At 39.7% G+C, this 21,669-nt stretch overlaps 1 protein-coding gene across 9 annotated transcripts in view; it reads left to right on the top strand.

The window, feature by feature from the left end:
- Nucleotides 1-21,419, top strand: part of Zip48C (Zinc/iron regulated transporter-related protein 48C) — a 44,831-nt gene extending 23,412 nt beyond the window's left edge. For 8 of the 9 annotated variants that reach the window (XM_076172579.1, XM_076172580.1, XM_076172578.1 and 5 more), the window contains 3 exons: nucleotides 3,506-3,604; nucleotides 3,850-4,008; nucleotides 18,449-21,419. In XM_076172579.1, the coding sequence (XP_076028694.1) occupies nucleotides 3,506-3,604; nucleotides 3,850-4,008; nucleotides 18,449-18,527 (337 nt within the window). In that variant the 3' untranslated portion in view covers nucleotides 18,528-21,419. Of the gene's footprint in view, nucleotides 1-3,505; nucleotides 3,605-3,849; nucleotides 4,009-11,310; nucleotides 11,364-18,448 lie in introns of all 9 variants that reach the window. The other variant, XM_076172586.1, reaches the window with a different exon arrangement.
- The last annotated feature ends 250 nt before the right edge of the window (nucleotides 21,420-21,669 follow it).

Below are 21,669 nucleotides of genomic sequence, written 5' to 3' on the forward strand. Positions count from 1 at the left end.
GGGAATCAATTCAAGCCCTTCAGTGGTACAAAAGTGATTATAACCTTTCTGTCTCCACTCCAGGGAACAGAAAGGGGTGCACTTCAAAGTGAGGGGAATGTATAGGGGTCTGGTCAACATAGTCTTAGCACACTAGATTTTCCTTACAGTGGTTTCCCAGGCTAAATAACAACTTCCTTCCCTCCTAAGTCTGAGTCTCCTAGTGTAAGGAGTACCGAAGAGTTTGTATTCTTCGGAACAAATGTAATTTTCGCAGGAAAATTAATTTTTCCCTGATACAAACCTGAGGTACTCCTTACCTTTAATGGCCCTCCTCAACCACCCCTCTAAACAGTTCCTTCTCCTTGCCTGACAAACCTTGTGCTTAATTCATACCTGGCTCAGAGAATGGTTATAGTGTGCGAGACTTGTGGTGGAGGGCAAGGGCCCCCCCCCTTGCCCCAATGGGGCCCCTTACTGAGGATAAGCGTTGCCCAGACCCACAGAGTGAGGATTTTAATTTCGCAGTAGAAATATTCGCGCTACGTGAGAGTATCCTAGTGTAAGGAGTACCTCAGGTTTGTATCAGGGAAAAATTAATTTTCCTGCGAAAATTACATTTCTTGATCCTTGGTATCTCTTTTCTAGGTGCCATGATCTTTACGCTTCTGATGGGATCCACCTTACCCGCAGAGGCAAAGATGTTCTTACAAACCTCATTGTGGGAGTTTGTAATGAACTAGCTCCTTTTTTAGGGTAGAAGCCCAAAGAGAAGGGGAAATAGAATGTACATGGGAAAACAGTGTAGAGTATAGCATTAATGTAGAACAATGTGCCAGTATAGGACAAAATATGATTTTAGGATATAATGTCGGTAGAGGACGAAATGTTACATTAGGATGTAATGTCATAGGACAAAATGTTGCAATGGGATGTAATGACAGTGGAGGACAAAAGATCATGATGGGAAGTAATGATAGTGGAGGACAAAATATCATGATAGGATGTAATGATAATGGAGGAGAAAATATCACGGTAGGATATAAGGTCAGTGGAGGACAAAATATAATTTTAGGAAGGGATACCGGACAGAATGTCAGTGAAGGCCAAAATATCATGATGGGATGTAATGACAGTGGAAGACAAAAGATCACAATGGGATGTAATTATAGTGGAGGAAAAATATCACAGTAGGATATAATGTCACTGGAGGACAAAATATAATTTTAGGAAGGGATGCCGGACATAATGTCAATGAACGACGGGAGGCTGGTGTGAATCACTGTGACGTAGGGGGACAAAATGTACAAAAGAGATCTACCCTGTCGTACACCTTTTCCAGATCCATAAAGGCCCAAAAAACATCCTTCCCCTTTCCTATAGCTTTGTCACATATCTGTCTTACCACAAAAATCTGATCTACACAACCTCTACCTGTCCTAAATCCACACTGTTCCTCACCAATTACTCCCTCTGTTCCTCTCCTAATCCTCTCAATCAGGATCCTCCCATAAGCCTTCCCAACTACACTTAACAAGCTAATCCCTCTGAAACTACTACTGTCCCCTTTTCCCTTGTAAAGTGGAACTATACAGGCACTCCTCCAGTCCTCCGGCACTCTACCCTCTCTCCAGCAAACATTAAATAACCTCACCAGCCAGTCCACCATCACTGTACCTCCTTTTTTTATGTTTTACTCTAATTTAACTACTCAACTGTATGCAAGGGTAGTGGGTCAAGGATTGGAGATGGTTAAAGAAAATGGAGAAAAGTGGGAGGTGAGCCAGCTGTTGTTTGCAGACGACACTGCGCTTGTGGCAGGATTGGAGGAGGGATTGAGGAAGTTGGTGACAGAGTTTGGGAGAGTATGTGATAGAAGAAAGCTAAAGATAAATGTGGTTTTGTAAGAGTAAGGTGATGAGATGTACAAGGAGTGAAAGTGGCAGTAGACTGGAAGTGAGCATTAACCTCTTCACTCCGGGGCACATCGCACGTCTGGCAGCATTAGCTGCCCGACGTGCGATGTTGCATCATAATAATCACATTATAAAAAATAAAGTCAGTGCTCAGTCGTTTGTTCTCTTTCACCCGTGTATTTTGATAACCATAGAAAATTGATAAAGCCAGTTTAGAGAGAATGGAAATTACGTAGGTATGACTACAATAAATATAATCAAGATGGCGACGTCGGCATCATCGAGTACCCACTTGCTCCTCATGCTGCCTACGTAGGCGTCACCGTATGGAAGTGGTTAAGGGAGAGTGACTGGAGGAAGTGGATAGTTTTAGATACTTGGGTGCAAATGTGGCAGGAAAAGGTGGAGTGAAGGTGGAGGTAGAATGTAGATTGAGAGAAGCAAGTAAATGCCTTGGTGGATTAAAGAGTGTAATGAGGAATAGACATTTGGGAATGGATGCTAAGAGGAGACTGTATGAAGGAGTGATTGTGCCAAACAGCACTGTATGGGGCAGAAACATGGAACATAAGAGAAGAAGAGAGAAGGAGTTTGAATGTGTTTGAGATGAGGTGTCTGAGAAGTATGATGGGGGTCACTAGGCTAGATAGAGTGAGAAATGAGGAGGTGAGGAGGAGAACAGGGGTGGAAAAGGAGTTGGGAGATAGGGTTGATGAAAGAGTATTAGGATGGTTTGGACACATGGAAAGAATGAGTGAAGAAAGACTAGTAAAAGAGGTATGGAAGGCAGATGTGGAGGGAGTGAACATGAGGGGACGTCCTAGGATGAGATGGATGGATGGGGTGAAGGGGGCTTTGGGGAAGAGGGGAATGTCTGTTGAGGAAGGACGGGAGAGGACAGAAGACGGGTGAATGGAGAATGGTTGTATATGAATGATGTTGTGATGCATGAGGTGGAATGGGCGGGGGGATGGGGGGTGAGGTAGTATGTGTGAGCAAAATTTGATGCAGCCCAAAGGGATTTCTCCCCGTCTTCTCCTTTTATGCATGGGGGGACGGAGAGGGGGGGTCGGCAATGTAATGAGCGGCATTGCTGTGGATGTGCTGTGTCTTGCAACACTACTTCTGAACCAGGGCAGTGGACAAGGTGCAGGGATGACCCGTCATCCAGGAGGTGCTAAGATGAGAGGGAGGGTGAAGGGGTGTGGAGTGTATTCAGGGATGGAATGGGTGGGAATGATTTTATGCCTTTTCCTTTTTGGCTACCTCCCTTGTAAGGGGGAAAAAGCCTTGGTATATGTATATGTATGTATGTAATTGTATGCCATTTATGTATTGTTAAAATATGAAATACCAGTCATGTACTGTTAAAAAACAGTGCACATTGACATTATTGCATAATTTAAGTGTGGTTTTGAAAAACTGCTTGTATGATACTTTGTGATTACATTGTATATTCACTTTTTTTCCTATATTTTTACCAATATTCTTGATATGCTATATAATTTGGCACTGGTCACATTTGTATTATACATATTTTAATTCTTTGTAATATACATGAATATATATTTGTAATTTAACTAATCATTCTATTACTTTCTCGTACATAGAAATCTGGCAATTGGTATTGGCATACAAAACTTTCCAGAAGGTATGGCGGTCAGCTTGCCACTACGGGGTGCTGGTTACTCTCCACTTTGGGCATTTTGGTATGTACTATGAACATCATCTTTTATCAGATAAGAGGATGTAAGAGAAAGCTAAGGAAAACTGAACTGTTCTAAAATGTTCAGCCATTCAAATCATGGCTATTGATATTTAAGTCAAAGACAAGCTCAACTCCGAAGATTTTTGATCATGTTTTGCCAGTTTTCCCAAGTGTATAAAAGAAATATGTCAATTAATAATGATGAATATCCTTGATAAAAAGAAAAAATATTACCTTGCTGATTAGGTATGGACAGTTGAGTGGAATGGTTGAACCCTTTGCGGGACTACTTGGTGCTGCCACTGTGACCTTATGTGAACCAATATTGCCTTATGCTCTTGCCTTTGCGGCAGGAGCCATGATTTTTGTGGTAATAGATGACATAATACCAGAAGCACACACTGGGTGAGTAAAGAGTTCCTCACCTGTTTCAATTAAGTTTTGAAAAAAAGTTTTATGATATTTGTTTGGTCTGAAAGGTGAACTGCTAGAATTTTTATTCATCTATATACCAAGGTCCTCTTCTCCTGTATAAGGGAGGTAGCCAGCCAAGGCCCACACCCACTCCCACCCATTCCACTTCCATCACCCATTGTTTCCCTATCTTAGCTCCTCTTGGATGAAGGATCATCCCTGTCTCTTTCCTACTGCCCTCATCAGAAGCAGTGAAGGAAGACACAGTACATCCACAAGTGAGCTGCTTCATTTACACAATGGCTTTCCCTCCTTGTCTTATCATGTGGAAAATAGAGAGGATGGGGGAGAAAAACCTTTGGGCAGTCTCAAAATATTCATACACAACCATTCTCCACTCACACCTGTCTCCTGCCTTCTCCCTCCCTTGGTGCACAGACATTCCCCTCTTGCTCAAAGCCACTTTAACACCATTCATCCATCTCATTTTTGATCATCCCCTAAAGTTCACTCTATCTACCACTTCTTTCCACACTCATTTTGCTAATCTTTCTTAAATTATTCTTTCCATATGCCCAAACCATCCAAATAATGTATCATCAGCCCTATCTGCCAGCTCCCTTTTTAACCCCACTATCCTCCTTATCTCCTCATTTCTCTCTATCCCATTTTGTAACCCCTACTATGCCCCGTAGCCATCTCATCTCAAACACATTTAAACTTCTCCTTTCTGCCTCTCTCAAATTCCTCTCTCAAATTCCAAGTGTTGTAGTTACAATTACCTCTTCATATAATCTCTTTGCATCCATTCCCAGATGTTTATTTCTCTTGACATCCTTCAAGAATTCACCTGCCTCCCCCACTCCATGGCCTACCTCTATACATACATATATCAATGGCTTTTTCCCACTTACAAGGGAGGTTGCCAAAATCCAAAGGCATAACTTCACTCCCACCCACTCCACAACCATTCACCACCCCTCCCTCCCTCCCTCCCTCCCTCCCACCCACTTTTCTTGGCTCCTCCTGGATATTGGGTCATCCCTGCATTTTGCCCATTGCCCTGGGTCAAAACCAATGCAGCAAGACTCAACAAATCCACAGCAAGGCCACTTCAATTAATCGGTGACTCCCCCCTTCTCCATCCTTTCTTGCAGGAAAAGAGAAGATGGAGAGAAATCCCTATAGGCTGTGTCAAAATATCATTCATACAACCAATCTCCGCTCACCCCTATCTTCTGTTTTCTCCCTTCCTTTCCTCAACAGACATCCCTCTCTTTCTCAGTGCCCCTTTTACCCCATCCATCCATCTCATCCTCAGATGCCCCCTTCTGCTCACTCCATCCACCTCTGCTTTCCACACTTCTTTTACTAATCTTTCTTCATTCTTTCCATGTGTCCAAACCATCCTAATACTTTCATCAATCCTGTCTCCCAACTCTCTTTCCACTCCTGCTCTCCTCCTCACCTCCTTGTTTCTCATTCTATCCAAGTATCTAAAACTATCCACTTCCTCCAGCCTCTCACTCTTAATACTCACTTCCAATTTGCTGCCATCCTCACCCCTTGTACATCTCATCACCTTACTCCACATGTATGATAAATGTACATACATATACCAAGGCTTTCTCCCCCTTACAAGAGAGGTAGCCAAAAAGGAAAAGGCATAAAATAATTTCCACCCATTCCATCCCTGAATACACTCCACACCCCTCCACCCTCCCTCTTATGTTAGCACCTCCTGGATGATGGGTCATCCCTGCACCCCGCCCACTGCCCTGGGCCAGAAGCAGTGTCACAAGACACAGCACATCCACAGCAAGGCTGCTTCATTAAATCGGCGACCCCCCCTCTCTGTCCCCACATGCATAAAAGGAGAAGACGGTGAGAAATCCCTTTGGGCTGCGTCAAATTTTGCTCACACATACTACCTCACCCCCCATCCCCCCGCCCATTCCACCTCATGCAATCACAACATCATCCATATACAACCATTCTCCATTCACCCCTGTCTTCTGTCCTCTCCCGTCCTTCCTCAACAGACATTCCCCTCTTCCCCAAAGCTCCCTTCACCCCATCCATCCACCTCATCCTAGGACGTCCCCTCATGTTCACTCCCTCCACATCTGACTTCCATACCTCTTTTACTAGTCTTTCTTCATTCATTCTTTCCATGTGTCCAAACCATCCTAATATTGTTTCATCAACCCTATCTCCCAACTCCTTTTCCACCCCTGTTCTCCTCCTCACCTTCTCATTTCTCACTCTAGCCTAGTAACCCCCATCATACTTCTCAGACACCTCATCTCAAACACATTCAAACTCCTTCTCTCTTCTTCTCTTATGTTCCATGTTTCTGCCCCATACAGTGTTGTTGGCACAATCACTCCTTCATACAGTCTCCTCTTAGCATCCATTCCCAAATGTCTATTCCTCATTACACTTTTTAATCCACCAAGGCATTTACTCGCTTCTCTCAATCTACATTTTACCTCCACTTTAATTATATATTTCAGTAAGCAAAAATACAGTTATTTTTGGAGTGAGAGAGAGAAATGATGATGGTGGAGGTGATAAATTGCAATGGAGAGGATGAGAGTTGCCAGATTGGGCTACAAGCATATTGGGCAAAATTTTAAAGCCATGTACTCCTATCAAAATTTTTATCATATAAATGAATATTCATAAACAATTCATAGAATAAAACAAGTGGATTTATGCCTTTGACTTTGGCCACCTCCTTTGCAAGGGGAAAAAGGCCCTTGGTATATGTATATATAAACAACTAAATTCAAATTGCATAGGCCTAATGTATACACTGTTTATTAGATATATTTCGTGCTGTGATGGATGAGATGGAATGGGTGGTGGATGGGGGTTGGGGAGTATGTGTGAGAAATTATTTGATACAGCCCGAAGGGATTTCTCCCCATCTTCTCCTTTTCTGCATGAGGGGATGGAGAGGGGGGTTTGCCGATTTAATGAAGCGGCCTTGCTGTGGATATGCTGAGCCTTGCGACACTGCTTTTGACCCAGGGCAGTGGACAAGGTACAGGGATGACCCGTCATCCAGGAGGTGCCAAGATAAGAGGGAGGGAGGAGGGTGGAGGGGAGTGGAATGTAATAGGGATGGAATGGGTGGGAGTGTTTTTTTATGCCTTTGTATTTTGGCCACCTCCCTTGTAAGGGGGAAAAAAGCCTTTGGTATATGTATGTATGAAAAGCATACCAATCAGTGACGTCATGTGCTGAAATGCTGCCCAGGGTGGTAGTCATAGCCTTCCGAATATCATGATTCAATTACTTAAATGATATCTACCACCTGCCCATACTGTATTACACCTTCACAATTGTTTCCACCAGGTCCCCATTCATCTTTATTACTATACAGTAATCAGGACAGGACTGAACATAATTTTGATATGAATAATGTGACTCACATTATTTGTGGCAAGGACATGTTTAAAGCTGAATATAAACATATCACTGGTAAACTGCATGTGGCATAAGGTGTATGCAACAGTGAGGAGAGCCATTGGAAAATTCAGCTGTGTAAAACCACAATAAAACATAATGCATTCATTAACATCCAGCAAGGTGATCATTATTTTATTTGACATGTTCTTAACCAAAGACGGGCAGAAACGATAGCCTTGTATAGCCACATACTCATGATAATTGTTGATTTTGGATGATAACAAATGTGTTATATTTATTGTTATTGTTTTGCACCTCTGGTTTTTCCAGTGGCCTCCCCCCGCCATTGCATACAACTTGTGCCATATGGGGTTTACCAGTTATATATTAGTGAAAGAATATCTATCCATTATAACAACATAGATACAGTCACAAACTTCCTTTACTTCTGCCATGAGTGTTTCTGAAGGATTCTCACAGTGTATTGAATTTATTATATCTGAAATATCATTTTTAAATCTGTTATATATTCATTGAATTTGGACACATTAATTTCTTGAGATTGTATTTGGTTATAAATTATTTCAATGAAGCATAATCTGAATGTTGGGATGGTTTGGACACATGGAAAGAATGAGTGGGGGGAGACTGGTGGGAGAGGTGTGGAAGGCAGATGTGGGGGTAGTGAATGTGAGGGGACGTCCTGGGATGAGGTGGATGGATGGGGTTAAGGGGGCTTTGGGGAAGAGGGGAATGTCTGTTGAGGAAGGACGGGAGGGGACAGAAGACGGGTGAATGGAGAATGGTTGTATATGGATGATGTTGTGATTGCATGAGGTGGAATGGGGTTGAGGTAGTATGTGTGAGCAAAATTTGACGCAGCCCGAAGGGATTTCTCACCGTCTTCTCCTTTTATGCAATGGGGGGACGGAGAGGGGGGGTCGCCGATTTAATGAAGCGGCCTTGCTGTGGATGTGCTGTGTCTTGCGGCACTGCTTCTGACCCAGGGCAGTGGGCGGGGTGCAGGGGTGGCCCGTCATCCGGGAGGTGCTGGGATGGGAGGGAAGGTGGAGGGGTGTGGAGTGTATTCAGGGATGGAATGGGTGGAAATGATTTTATGCCTTTTACTTTTTGGCTACCTCCCTTGTAAGGGGGAAAAAGCCTTGGTATATGTATGTATGTATAATCTGATGAAAAAACTCTAACTAAACCATTGAATAATCATTATTCAGTTACAGGAAATCCCCTATATACAAAAGGAATACGTACCTTTAAACACTTGTGTTTTGATAATTTGTATATTAAAGCAATTTATCCCATAAGGGCTAAGAAAATGTGGAGATTGTTCCATGAGCCCCCACCAGTAACCCTAGAATAAGTACTAGACAGATAGTAAAGATCTTAAATCTACAGTTGTACATACATACATATACCAAAGGCTTTTTCCCCCTTACAAGGGAAGTAGCCAAAAAATAAAGGCATAAAAACCATTCCCACCCATTCCATCTTCAGCTGTAATGTCAATAAAAGAGAAATGAACTTCCAACTGCTATTTACTCAAAAATAGTGTATAAAAGATCAAACAAATAAACAACTGTTTGGAGGCATGTGACACTGCACTGCACGTTGCTGGGGTGAGGGAGGAGAGGTGGGTTGTTATGTGACTGACAACTCTTCAGCTTGCCTATTCTGAATTCTAGGATGAGATAGGTGAGGCAAGGCAATTTACTGGTAGAGTCTGGAATGACACTGGACCAATTATTTGAGTATCCTGGGATGATGCATGTTGAGTGAGTGAAGCATGATGATGATGATGCTAGCACATGGGAGGCTTTACAAAAAGTATGTAAATAATGAGATGGCAAGAAATGAACACATAACAGTTGTTGTGACTAGGAACAGACTAAGGATAAGTCTGTTTTTAAGTCTGTTTATTTGAACAAATTGAAAATTTAGTTACTTTCATTGCCATACATGAGACTGGTGTGGCAATCACTCATGTGATAAACTTGGTTCTGTATAGTATTTTCATATTTTTTTCATTCTTTTCGTACCATCAAATGTATAGAGAAAATTTTCCCCACTTTTTCCTTTTTGTACCTTGGAATTTTCATATGGTGGAGTTTTGTGTTTAGGTGATTCCATGTATTTTAAGATTTCTCTTCCTTCTGCAATGGTTTAATCTGCATTTGGTGTTGACTGAATTTCAGTAAGGCAGCCTTTTAAAGGTTCCAAATTTTCATGAACTTTGTGCTCTGTATGTTAAAGTTCCACCTTGTAGAGGATGGTTGTGGAATGCTGAGCTCCATTTGCTTCTTGAGGATGGATACATATTGCAGTGACCTAGAGAAGAATGTCGAAATAGCCAAAATGTTAGAGAAAAATATTCTTGCATTCCATGTAATACTTGCCACATTTATCATTATTAAATTAAGTTTATATGCATAATAGTGAATGAAATGTGGATTAATTGCTTTTATTTTTGCTAGAACTTTTTTTTTTTCCATTTCCATGAAGGATTATGTCTAATTGTTCTAGAAAATGTTTAGAGATGCTATTTGCAGTTTGATTTTCTGGAATAAAGAATCCCAAAGCACATTCAATTATTATGTCTAATTGTTCTAGAAAATGTTTAGAGATACCTTTTGCAGTTTGATTTTCTGGAATAAAGAATCCCAAAGCACATTCAATTATTTCTCAATTCAATATGTGCCATAGAACAATGACCATTTGAGTGTGTTTCAAAACATCTGTTGTGCCATTAGCCATGACAATTACAAAGAAAGCTTTTCTAATTTCTGTGCATATCTCCTCATGGCATATTTGTAGCAGATAGTCAAGTATCTCATTCTAAATGGTCTTAGAAACACCTTTGAGACTACTGGTTTGTAAGTGATTCTTCAGATGAGAACCTAATGTAGATGCAAAATTGATTTATCGTCAAAATATCCCTGGATTAACTTTTATTTTTTATGAACTAGGGGATGGCTACTGACTAAGCTTAAGAATTATATAAATTATAAGCATAAAGAAACAAAGAAAAGTTATTGAATGCTATTGATAATATTGAGTGAAACTGGAGGGTGCTGCAGTTCTGCAGTGCCTATACACTGATTGTAATATTAATATTGAATTGTTTCATTTATTCTTCTTGTTATGTGAGGTTTCATTTTTTGAGTTATTCCTTTTTCTCTTTTATGAGGCTATCTTGTGTGTGAAGTTGCGGTTGATTCTCTCTCTCTATCTCTCTCTCTCTCTCTCTCTCTATCTCTCTCAGTCTCTGGTTTTGTGCATTTTACTTATTTTCTAGATGATAGTTACTATTTTGTTTACTGTTTTATCCAGTGATGGGAATTGGTCTATTTCAAAGTGTTCTAGTTTTTTTAATGTCTTATGAGTAATCTTGTCAGTTTAAATGTAAGAACATAGAAATTAGGGATGCTGCAGGAGACCAGAAGGCCTATGCTTGGCAGTCTCATGTCCATTACCACCTATTATCTCTATCATTAAAGTTATCTAATCTTTTTTTAAAACAATCCATTGTTTCAGTACTCACTACTAGATGGTTACTAAGTCTATTCCATTTGTCAACCACTGTTGGTAAACCAGTTCTTGCCTATTTCCTTCAACCTAAATTTGTCCAGATGTAAATCCAGTACTATGAATCCTGCCCTGCCATCTTGATATAATGACCTTGCCTGCATCACCCTTGTTTAATGTCCTTGATCCATTTGAATACCTCTATTAGATCATCCTGCACTCCTTGTCTTTCCAGAGAAAGTTAATGTGCCTAATCCTATCTTCATATGACAAATTATTAAGTCCTTGGTCATTCTTCTCTGTACTTATTCTAATGAAATAATATCCATTCTATAGGATGGAGACCAAAACTGTATCACGTAGTCAAGGATGGGTCTAAATATCACCAGGTAGAGTTTGATGATTACCTCTGCACTTTTGTTTGTAACTGTCCTAGCAATAAATTCTAATGCCCTGTTAGCCCTAAAACTTGCACTAATGCACTTGTTTCCTGGATTTAAGGTCCAGATTCACTAACATTTCTAAGTCCTTTTCACATTCTGCTTTCTTTGATATGGTGTTATCTAAGCTATATCTTTTAGCTGGGTTGTGTAATCTTATGTTGAACACACTGCACTTTGAGATATTTAAGTCTGTTTGCCATTTCTCTGACCATGCAAACAATTTGTTAAGATCCTGCTACAGTATCCCAGCATCTTCCACCAAGTTAATATGGCATTTCAATTTAGTATCGTCTACAAACTTACAAACTTACACTTTTCCTCCTATGCCATGGGCTTTAATTATTTAGTAGTTTCTGGTGGGGCACCTTGTTGAACACTTTACTAAAGTTGAGGTATATAATTTTATAACTATCATTGTTATCTGCCACTTTGTAGACAGTGGTAAAAGGATAAAAGATAAGTTAAACATGACTTTCTCTTGGTGAACCCATGCTGTGAACCACAAATGAGAGTATGCCTCTCAATATGATCCTTGATATTGTTTGCTATTAATAATTCCACCATTTTACCTATAACCAATGCCATACTGTTTGGTCTGTAGTTGTGCATAGAAGATTTGTCACCCTTTTTGAATACAGGAGCAATGTTTGCCTGCCCCCAAGAAATAGGCATGAATCCAGTGTCAACTGACCTACTAGATACTTCCTTTAACTGTTTATAGGTTTCAAATATGCATTCTTTTAGTACTCTTTGAATAGATTTTTCTGGACCCATAGATTTTGTAGCTTTAAGTATATCTGTTTGACTACATCTTCCCTGCTAATGCTAGTTAGTCTATCTCTTCCCCACTGAAGATTGGGTTGCATTCAGATACTTCTCTTTTGTAGATACTGTACTGAGAGTAAATATGTATAAAATGCCTCACTCATATTTCCTCTGTATCTATGAAGACATCCTCATCAGATTTAATTGGGTCTATCTTTTCCTTAATTTTAGTTCTGTAGAGAAGAAAGAAACCCTTGGGGTTAGATTCCACTTCTCCGGCAGCCTTAATTTTGTAGTTACATATCACTATGTGCATGTTCTTTTTAACCTGTCAAGCCATTTCAGTATACCGAGTCTGTGCATGTTCTTTTTAACAAGTCTAGCAATTTCATTATACGTAGTTCTAAGGTGTGTTTCTCCCTTTTGATTCTAAAATAAAGCCCTCATTTTATTACAATCTCATTTTCCAACCTATCTGTCATATTATTAGGTATATTAGTTTGCAGTCTAATTTTCCTGGAGGGTGTAAATTTTCATTGGCTCATCTGAATTCTAGCAGTTTGGGTTTTGTAAAATTCTTCTAGACCTGTGACCCTGTTTGTGACCTCTGGGCTGACTTTGATAGTGATCTCACTTGGGAGTTCCCCTACTTCTAATGTGTCATGACCTAGGTCAGATCTATTATCCCCTGGTGTGGTACCAAGCTTACTCAGGTATTTCCTCATTCCCTCAAAATCAGCCTTTCTAAATGTAAATCTTGTATCTTGATCTCTAGTACTTAGCCTATCACCCATTAACTCCTTCCATACGGTGCCGCACACGTAGGCGTCATGGGGAGCGAGTGTATTCGCGAGGCTGCCATATCGGCGTCTTGATTATATATATTGTAGTCGCCCCTCCATAATGACATTCTTTCTAATTCTTTTGTAATCGCATTTTCTATGGTTATCAGAATTCACGGGTGAAGAGAGAACGATCAATATAAGCGGTGACTATATTTTATGATGCGAGTATTATTACGACACGTCGTACGGCTGGCATTGGCTGCTGCCACCGAGATCTAAGTCCATGACGCCTACGTGTGCGGCACCGTATGGAAGGGGTTAATACTTTTCTTATTATATTGTCTTTGTTAAAAGTAAGTCCAAAGTATTCTCTTCCCTCATAAGTTCGGTAATCAATTGCTTTAAGAAATTATCTTGTACCACATTTAAAACAAATTGTGCTTCTTGATCTACTAAATTGTTCCAATCAATGTTCCTATAGCTAAGTCACCCATGATCACTATATATTTGTACTGCAATACCCAGCAGATTTCTTGCAACAGGGATCTTCTATATTCAGGTTAGGAGAACCTCATTTGTAAGTTTCTCCTTCCTGTCAGTCAGCTCTACCAAAATTGATTCCATGACCACCTCATCCTTAATTAAGACAGAAATGTCTATCAGCCATATTGATCCAGGATTCAGTAATAGCTATTATGTCAAATACCTCCACAAGTTTTACCTCTCAACAAATCTATTTTATTTGTGATGTTTTGCTGTTCGTATAGTAAGCATTGAGATTATCCTCATGACTCCTGTTTATGTGATTTTTTTTACAGTCCCCTCTACCAAAAAATCCTTCAGGATGCTTACTTCTTGCTCAAGGGATTAGCTAGAAGCCAAAATCCTATGGGTAACAAGTACATCCTGTCCAATGTAATGTTATGTTTGTAATGTTATGTCCTTGCCATAAAAGTGATACCAATTGTTGACAAAGGCCTACCCATTAGCTTTAATGATTAGCAACCTGGAATTCATTGCAATAGCCCTGGAATGCCACATATTGCCAGCTGCTTCAAAGATACCACACACAACAGGAACCCCACCCTTTTCCCTAACCTTATCCAATGCTCCCTGGACCTATGCAAACAATTCCTCATTGTCTTAACTTACCTATGTTATTCTTTCCTGTGCTCTGACATGATGTTGGGGCTGATCCCTTTGCCAACCATGTATGCCTTGGATCTCTAACATCACTTATTCCCATGCCAGGAAAACACACCAGTGTCCAATGCTTCACATCTTTATCACAGAAGGCTCTCTCTAGGTATCTTGCCTGGCTATCCCCTACAAATAGGATTTTACCTGTGGGCAGAGGTTTAGTGACAGCCCTCCTCTTCTTGACCTCTTACACCTCCATTGTCCTTTGCTGGTTGACCTCCACTGCCTTCTGCTGCAGTCCTGTGAGTTCTTACTCTCAAGTGGGCTTGGTGAAGGCTTTCTTCCATCTCTTTGTTCTTTGCTGGTCACCTTTTTCCTCACACCATCGTCTGATTTCTGAATGACGTCCATGTTTTGGGCCTTAGAGTGAAGAATTATTCTCCTCTTATAACAGTCTCCTCTTAGGCTACAATTCTACATCGTAGAGATTGTATGTCATCTTCTGGTAATATTTCAGAATTATCCTGCACCACTATTACACTAATACTCCATCACTTTGATCTTAGCTTGGAGCAACTCATACTCCATGGAAAGTTTCAGTGATGACCTGAGCTTTGTGGTAGTTTATAAAAGTCCTTTTGGTCATGGGTTGTGATTTCTCTTCCAGTTCTGTGGTGATCTTAATTGGGAAATGATCAGTTGATAAGTCTTGTATGGTTTCCCATGTGGTTTGTTTATGAATGAAGGGTGAACATATTATGTCAGGTGAAGTTGGTTGTTGTGGTAGGTTCTCTAATGGGGTTACTGCTGGATTTAATTATCTTTAGGTTATGAAGTTGTTTAAGAATTTTGTCCTCTTTGATCTGTTTATGTGACAAGCCAGTTTGGATGGTGCACATTCAAAGCACCTGCCAGTGGTTTGTTATTTAGTTTAGATGTTGGATCTGTGGGGTTGATGTAGTTAAAGGAATATGTATGTTTGTGATTTTGTACATTGTTTTATTTATCTATATTTTTTATTGTTATTATTTCAGTGATGGTTTCTGTGATTGATTATCTGTTTTCTCATGTTTTATTGAAGAAGGGTATGCTTTTGTGGACTTGTCTTATGAGTCCACCTTTGTGTCTTGTGTTGTCTTCTCTTATTGTTGTGTAATCTGTTAATAAGGGAAGTGTTATTTATGATGTCACTTTTGTTACTTGTATATGTGCAATGTGTATGTTGTGGGCCTGTAGGAACTGGAGCAATTGTGTGTGTTTGTTAGTGAGTCCATTTATCTTTGTCCGTAGTATGTGTAAGTTGTCTGTTGCGATGTGTTTCTGGGTGTGAAGGTTATCTTGTGTTGCTTACAGCTCGCTAAGATAAGAGGGAGGGTGGAGGGGTGTGAAGTGTATTCAGGGATGGAATGGGTGGGAATGATTTTATGCCTTTTCCTTTATAGCTACCTCCCTTGGTACATGTATGTATGGATGCTTACAGCTCCAGTTTTGTGTATATTTGTTTGTGTTGTACATTTTAAATAGAACCATTTGTGGTGGGGAATGGGGGGAAATAGGGAATGGTTGTGTGTGAATGATATTTTCATGCAGCCTGAAGAAATTTCTCCCTATCTTCACTCTTTCCTCTGTGAGGGGGCGGAGAGGGGGCTCACTGATTAAATTAAGTGGCCTTGCTGTGGATATACTGTGTCTTGCTGCATTGCCTCTGACCCAGGGCAGTGGGCAGGAGACAAAAATGTCCCTCCATCCACAAAGATCTAAAATGAGAGGGAGGAAAGGGTGGTGTATGGGGTAGAATGGGTGGGAGTGGGTGCATGCATTTTGACTTGGCTACCTCCCTTAAAAGGGTGAAGAAACTCTTGGTATATAGATATATAGTTTTGTGGAATTTGATAAGTGTGTATGCATAGTTAATGTGTTTAGTGTAGGGGGAACAAGTGTAGGGACCTGGGTTGGCTAATATGTCACTGGCTAATTGGAGAAATATGTGGGCTGCTGATGGTGTACAAACCTCTTTGTATGAAAAAATAGGGGTATAGTGGAGGGAGTAGTGTGTGAGTATATAAGGTGACTTTCTGGCCCAGTCCAGAGACCAGGTGCTGGCCCCTTAGGGTTACATCTCCTTGGGGATTGGGGAGATGGGGATAATTGTGTATGTGCTCATGGACTTCTTGGACACATTGTGGCTGCCCAAGGACTCCAGCAGTGCAGCCTCTTGCTGATCAGACACAGCAGCACCACATGACATGAAAATGGGAGAAACCCAGTTCTACACCAGAACCCTAAGTACCACATTTTCATCCTACAGGGAGTCCTTGGTTTACAATGGTCTTGACATCTTGTGGTGATGATGCTGGCAGTGCTTGTTCTTGTACATTCATTTTTTTTTTTTTTTTTTTTTTTTATAATAATAATAGTGGTAATACAAAGAACTGTTGGTGAACACAGCAGGGGAATATCCTCTCATGCAGTGACAGACTGAGGAACGAAGTGCCATTTGGGATTACTAGTCATTTGCTCTCATCTGTGTTAAATTTTTTGGATTTTTTTTGCCCCTCATTATAGCACCACCAACTCGATGCAACAAACATATTAACACCAGTAGCATACTACTCAAATATCTATAATAATCTACCACACCCTTCAAACACAAACCCTTCAAGAAAGCACCAGACTCACTACTTCAACAACAGCCCTCAGATATAATCCCCACAGAGAAAACCTTCCCATGCTTGACAAGAACTTCACTAGCACATCTGTGCTCTGGAACACCATCCAGCATTAAGACGTTACAGATAAATAGTCCTGGCCACAGATTCAAGATGCCTCAATTGCAGCCACCATACAAAAGACACAACACCCCCTTCTACATTGCCCCACATTAACAATCCCCAGACAACAATACAATATCTTTTCTTTAAGTGGCCTCAGGGCTGTTGCTAATTTCCAGGATGCTGTGGTTCTTCTGCATCCAGTATTGTTTGTTGTTGTATCTCCTTTTCTATCACAGGAGAGAAAAGAAATTATCTGCCGTGTGTCTTAAAAGGCAACTGAATGGGACTGAGTGATGGTACTAATGATCTTGCTCTTTGTATGTTAATCTATTACTGGATATACTCTTCTTAATTATTCAATTTCCTAGCAGGTAGGATTATATCATTACTACCCTGAGAGGGTAGGAACAGATGTTGGACATCCCAGCTACAGTGTTTATTATTAATCATATGTTTCTCTAAGCATGAAACTGTGCTCTACATAACTGAGGATTTAGAATAAAAATGTTTTTATCAGTAAACAATTTATTGGAGTAAAAAAAAAAGGAAAATTGCAGCAGAATAAGAATTAATTATTGTGTGTCTGCCTCATTGAGGGGGGAATGCTGCATAGATGAAGAAAATTTCTTGGTGCCTGCCATAATAATAGGGAAAGTGACAGCCATTAAGGGGCTCATTGATAAAAGCTATATCCTGTTCACCACCGTGGGGGATTGCCACAATGATGAATAAAATCTCCAGTGGCTGTCAGAAGAAAATGAAAAGTGCCACCTAGTGTGGCAGTGAGTAAAGTAAAAAATTCTAATTGAAAAAGATGTCTTTTTTTTTTTGTGTGAAGTCTGCCTTTGCTTAGTAAAAGAGTTGTGGAAGGAGTGAACATGAGGGGTTGACCAAGGATGAGATGGATGGATGGGATAAAAGGGGCATTGGGAAAGAGGGGAATGTCTGTTGAGGAAGGAAGGGAAAAGACAGAAGATAAGGGTGAATGGAAAGAGGGGAATGTTCATTGAAGAAGGAAGGGAGAAGACAGAAGATAGGGGTGAATGGAAAATGGCTGTGTATAAATGGTGCTGTGATCCATGGAAGGGACTGAGTAGGGGGTGAGGGATGAGTGAGTGCTGAATATGTGTGAATGATAAATTGACACAGCCTGAAGGGATTTGTCCCTGTCTTCTCTTTTTTTACATGAGGGGACAGAGAGGGGGAGTCACCAATTAAATGAAGCGGCCTTGCTGTGGATGTGCTGTGTCTTGCTACACTGCTTCTGACCCAGGGCAGTGGGTGAGATGCAGGGATGACCTGTCATCCAGGAGGAGCCAAGATAAGAGGGAGGGAGGGGGATGAATGGGAGTGGAGTATGTGGGGATGAAATGGGTGGGAGTGGATTTTACACCATTGTTTTTTGGCTACCTCCCTTGTAAGGGAAAAAATGCCTTTGGTATATGTATTGTATGTATGTATGTGAACTCGACAAGCTCTCACAATCATTTTTATAGATGCATGTTTGAATTCCATTTTTTAATATGTCCCTTAATGTTTAACTAATCATTTTTTTTCTTCAATTCAGGGGCAATGGTAGAATCGCTTCTGGTTGGTGCATTGCTGGATTCATTGTGATGATGATATTAGATGTTGCACTTGGATGAAGAAGAGAGAAATTATTCCATCAGTTCACAAATTATTTCAAAACTTGAATTTTTTTTATATATGTATACACATGTCTTCATAATTATGAATTTAGGAGGCTTGTGTATGCACTGATACATAAGAGAACCTTTGCACAAGTATTGTAAATATATGCAACATTTATAAGTGAATAACAACTGGTAAGCTGAAATACCTGTACATTATAATGTAAAGAAGATTTCTATTGTTTGTGAATCATAGATTTTAATGTGTGTGCACCATCATAGGGGATACATAGTCTTGTAATTTTTTATTGATGTTGATATTTTTATTACTGTTGTTTCTGTTATGGATATTAATATTATTGTTCTCTTACACAGTTGCAAATTACTTTATCCTTGCATTGATTTATTGATTAATTTTTAAAACTTTCACTATAAGCAGATATGTAAAGTTGCATAGATGGGAAGTAATTACCATAGAATGAAACATATACATATTGAGTCAAAGCATAGATCCATCCCACACATGTCTCACCCATTCAAAATACATTCATTTTCTCTCGCATCTTTGCACTCCATGGTTGAAGGGTCAGCCTAGTCACCTGTCATACTGCTTGGAGTCAATGGCAGTGCAGCAAGACTCATTACCTCTATAGTAGGGCCTAACAGATGGAGTTGGTTTACCCTTTTCACTTCAGTATATGGTGACCTAAACCCCCCCCCCCCTCCACTCAGAAAAATTTATGGAGCAAATACGAATTAGATATAAGAGATGATGTTCAACCTCTTATACCTGATAGGTGTGTATCTATTTCTGTTCAACCCAAATTTAAAAGAGTAACCACCAATCCCAAGTACAACGATGTATTTTTTCCTTTGTAATGTTATATATTTTCAAAAGAGAACCATGTTTAAAACAAATATCTTATCTCAAAAGTACTATTTGAAGGACTTTTTGACAAAAATATTCATTGTCTGCTAATTTGCATACTAAAATATAGTTTACGCCTTACAAGCTTACTCTTGTAATTAGTTTTGATGATGTCATGACTTGTGTACCCACTCAAGCATCCTGTGGTGAAACTGACAATTCCTTCAGTGATATTGAGAGTTTTTCATCATCTTTTGAAAGTAGTCTTGACTCCCTAAATACCTCTTGACAAGTCCACTTGGCCAGACTTCGGTGCGGTCACCACCCAGCACTTCTAAGCTACCAGAAGAGGCTGGATGACCACATTGTGAACAGCTGCCCAGGATGTAACACTTCACCCCATACCATACAACACATAATGGAAGACTGCATTATACACAATCATGCACGCAAACAACACAACATACGCTCTATAAAGGATTTGTGGGAAAACCCAGTTTCGGCTATGGCATTCCTTGGGGAGACGGGACTGCTCGGACAGACAGTCTAGGGAACGACAACAACAACAACAACAGCCAAGATATGTGGATATACAGCATAGTAATGGGCTTATAGTTTGAACCAGAATATCTCTCTGAAGAAGTTTTCATATTAGTGCATCATTGGTGCTTACCTGTGTACATGTTGGTTGTACAATGCTGTCTTTGGATACTCAAGAAGGCAAGGTTAGTATATGTGACATATTTTTGCAATGTGCTTCAACACAAACTGCAGCACATTCACACTACACCTCCTGGATGGCACAAGCTTTGTAAGCAATTATTTCTACAATCTAATAAAAAAAAAAAAATCTTCATTTTGGCCCTAGTGTGCCAGTAAAAAGGTTAATTATGGGGATTTGTTACTACTAGATAAAACTAATTATCCTTTACACAACAAGTTAAACACATTATTTTAGACTGTGTACACTTTTCACCATATATAAGGTGGTGGGTCCCCAAACAGGCCATAGTGTTAACACCTAAACCAGAAGATAATACAATACATTATGCTGTATGAAAAATGAAAGCTTCTCTACAAGTATCACTAAGGACATACCAATGCATTCCAGCAAATGACAAGTATTTTTTGCATTTATTCCTATAATCACCCTTATTAAGCCAGCTGCTAAACTGTGATAATAGTGAACATATCATAAAACTGAAATTAAGTTCCAATATAGGTCTAATAAAAGAAAATTGCTGTTTCATATATTATTTAGTCTTTATTGTTTCTATTAATTCAGTTTCTAATTTCTGTAGTTTGAAAAATATATAGAAAGTTAAACTGTTTGTGCCTGCCTGTAAGAGAACGTGGTTATACATAACTTGAATCATGTAATTATTAGTGATGTTGGAAGCCCTGACTTTATGGACATGGCAGCCCTGTTTGAACACCCCTGTTTTCCTAATTAACTTATCTTCTGTCTTTTTCTTTTATGTTTATTCTGTATGTAATTTCATTGTTATTCACTTATAATTTGTCCTTGTCTTATTTTTCTAAGCTATCTGATCAATTTGATAAGAAATTCCAAAAACAATAGCTCTTATAATTTATTTGGCATATACTTAGAGATAGGCCATTAATATAATTGTAAGAGAATCTAACCCCATCATTAAGCTCCCCATGTATGTTCTGTACATGAATAATATAATAGTTGCTGGGCAGTTATCATAAGCACCTACCTTTCTCTGAGTTCTATATGTTATTAATATATTATTCTCTGCCTCTTTTCTCTTATTCTTTTCATCCTAATTGTATATTCTTCAGTAGTTCTTTCTTCATATTCATAATTCCTCAGTTTTATATCAAATAGCATGTGGCACTCAACATGATTACCTTTCATCAAATACAATGACAGTGCAGGAAGAATGAACACAATCTATGATGTCAGTGCAGAATAGGTGGCACCATGAGTAGGTTTTAGGAGAATGGCTGAAGCAAACAACATTTTGGGGATAGGATCAGTGATTCCAAATTGCAATAAATAAGAAAAATTAGTGTTTGTTTAATTAATTTAGCTGTTATTGACTTTGGTAAGTACTAAAAAACAATTCTGGTAAAATTAAACTTCTTTTATTTGCTTCTGACCCAGGGTAATGGGCAAGATGCAGGGATGATCTGTCATCCGGGAGGAGCCAAGAAAAGAAGGAGGGAGGGAGGGGTGGTGAATGGGAGTGGAGTGGGTGGGGATGAAATGGGTGGGAGTGAAATTATGTCTTGACTTTGTCTACCTCCCTTGTAAGGGGA

The sequence above is a fragment of the Oratosquilla oratoria genome, chromosome 33 (genome assembly GCF_046742065.1).
Source record: "Oratosquilla oratoria isolate Oo_2021 chromosome 33, ASM4674206v1, whole genome shotgun sequence".
NCBI classification, from domain to species: Eukaryota; Metazoa; Arthropoda; class Malacostraca; order Stomatopoda; family Squillidae; genus Oratosquilla; species Oratosquilla oratoria.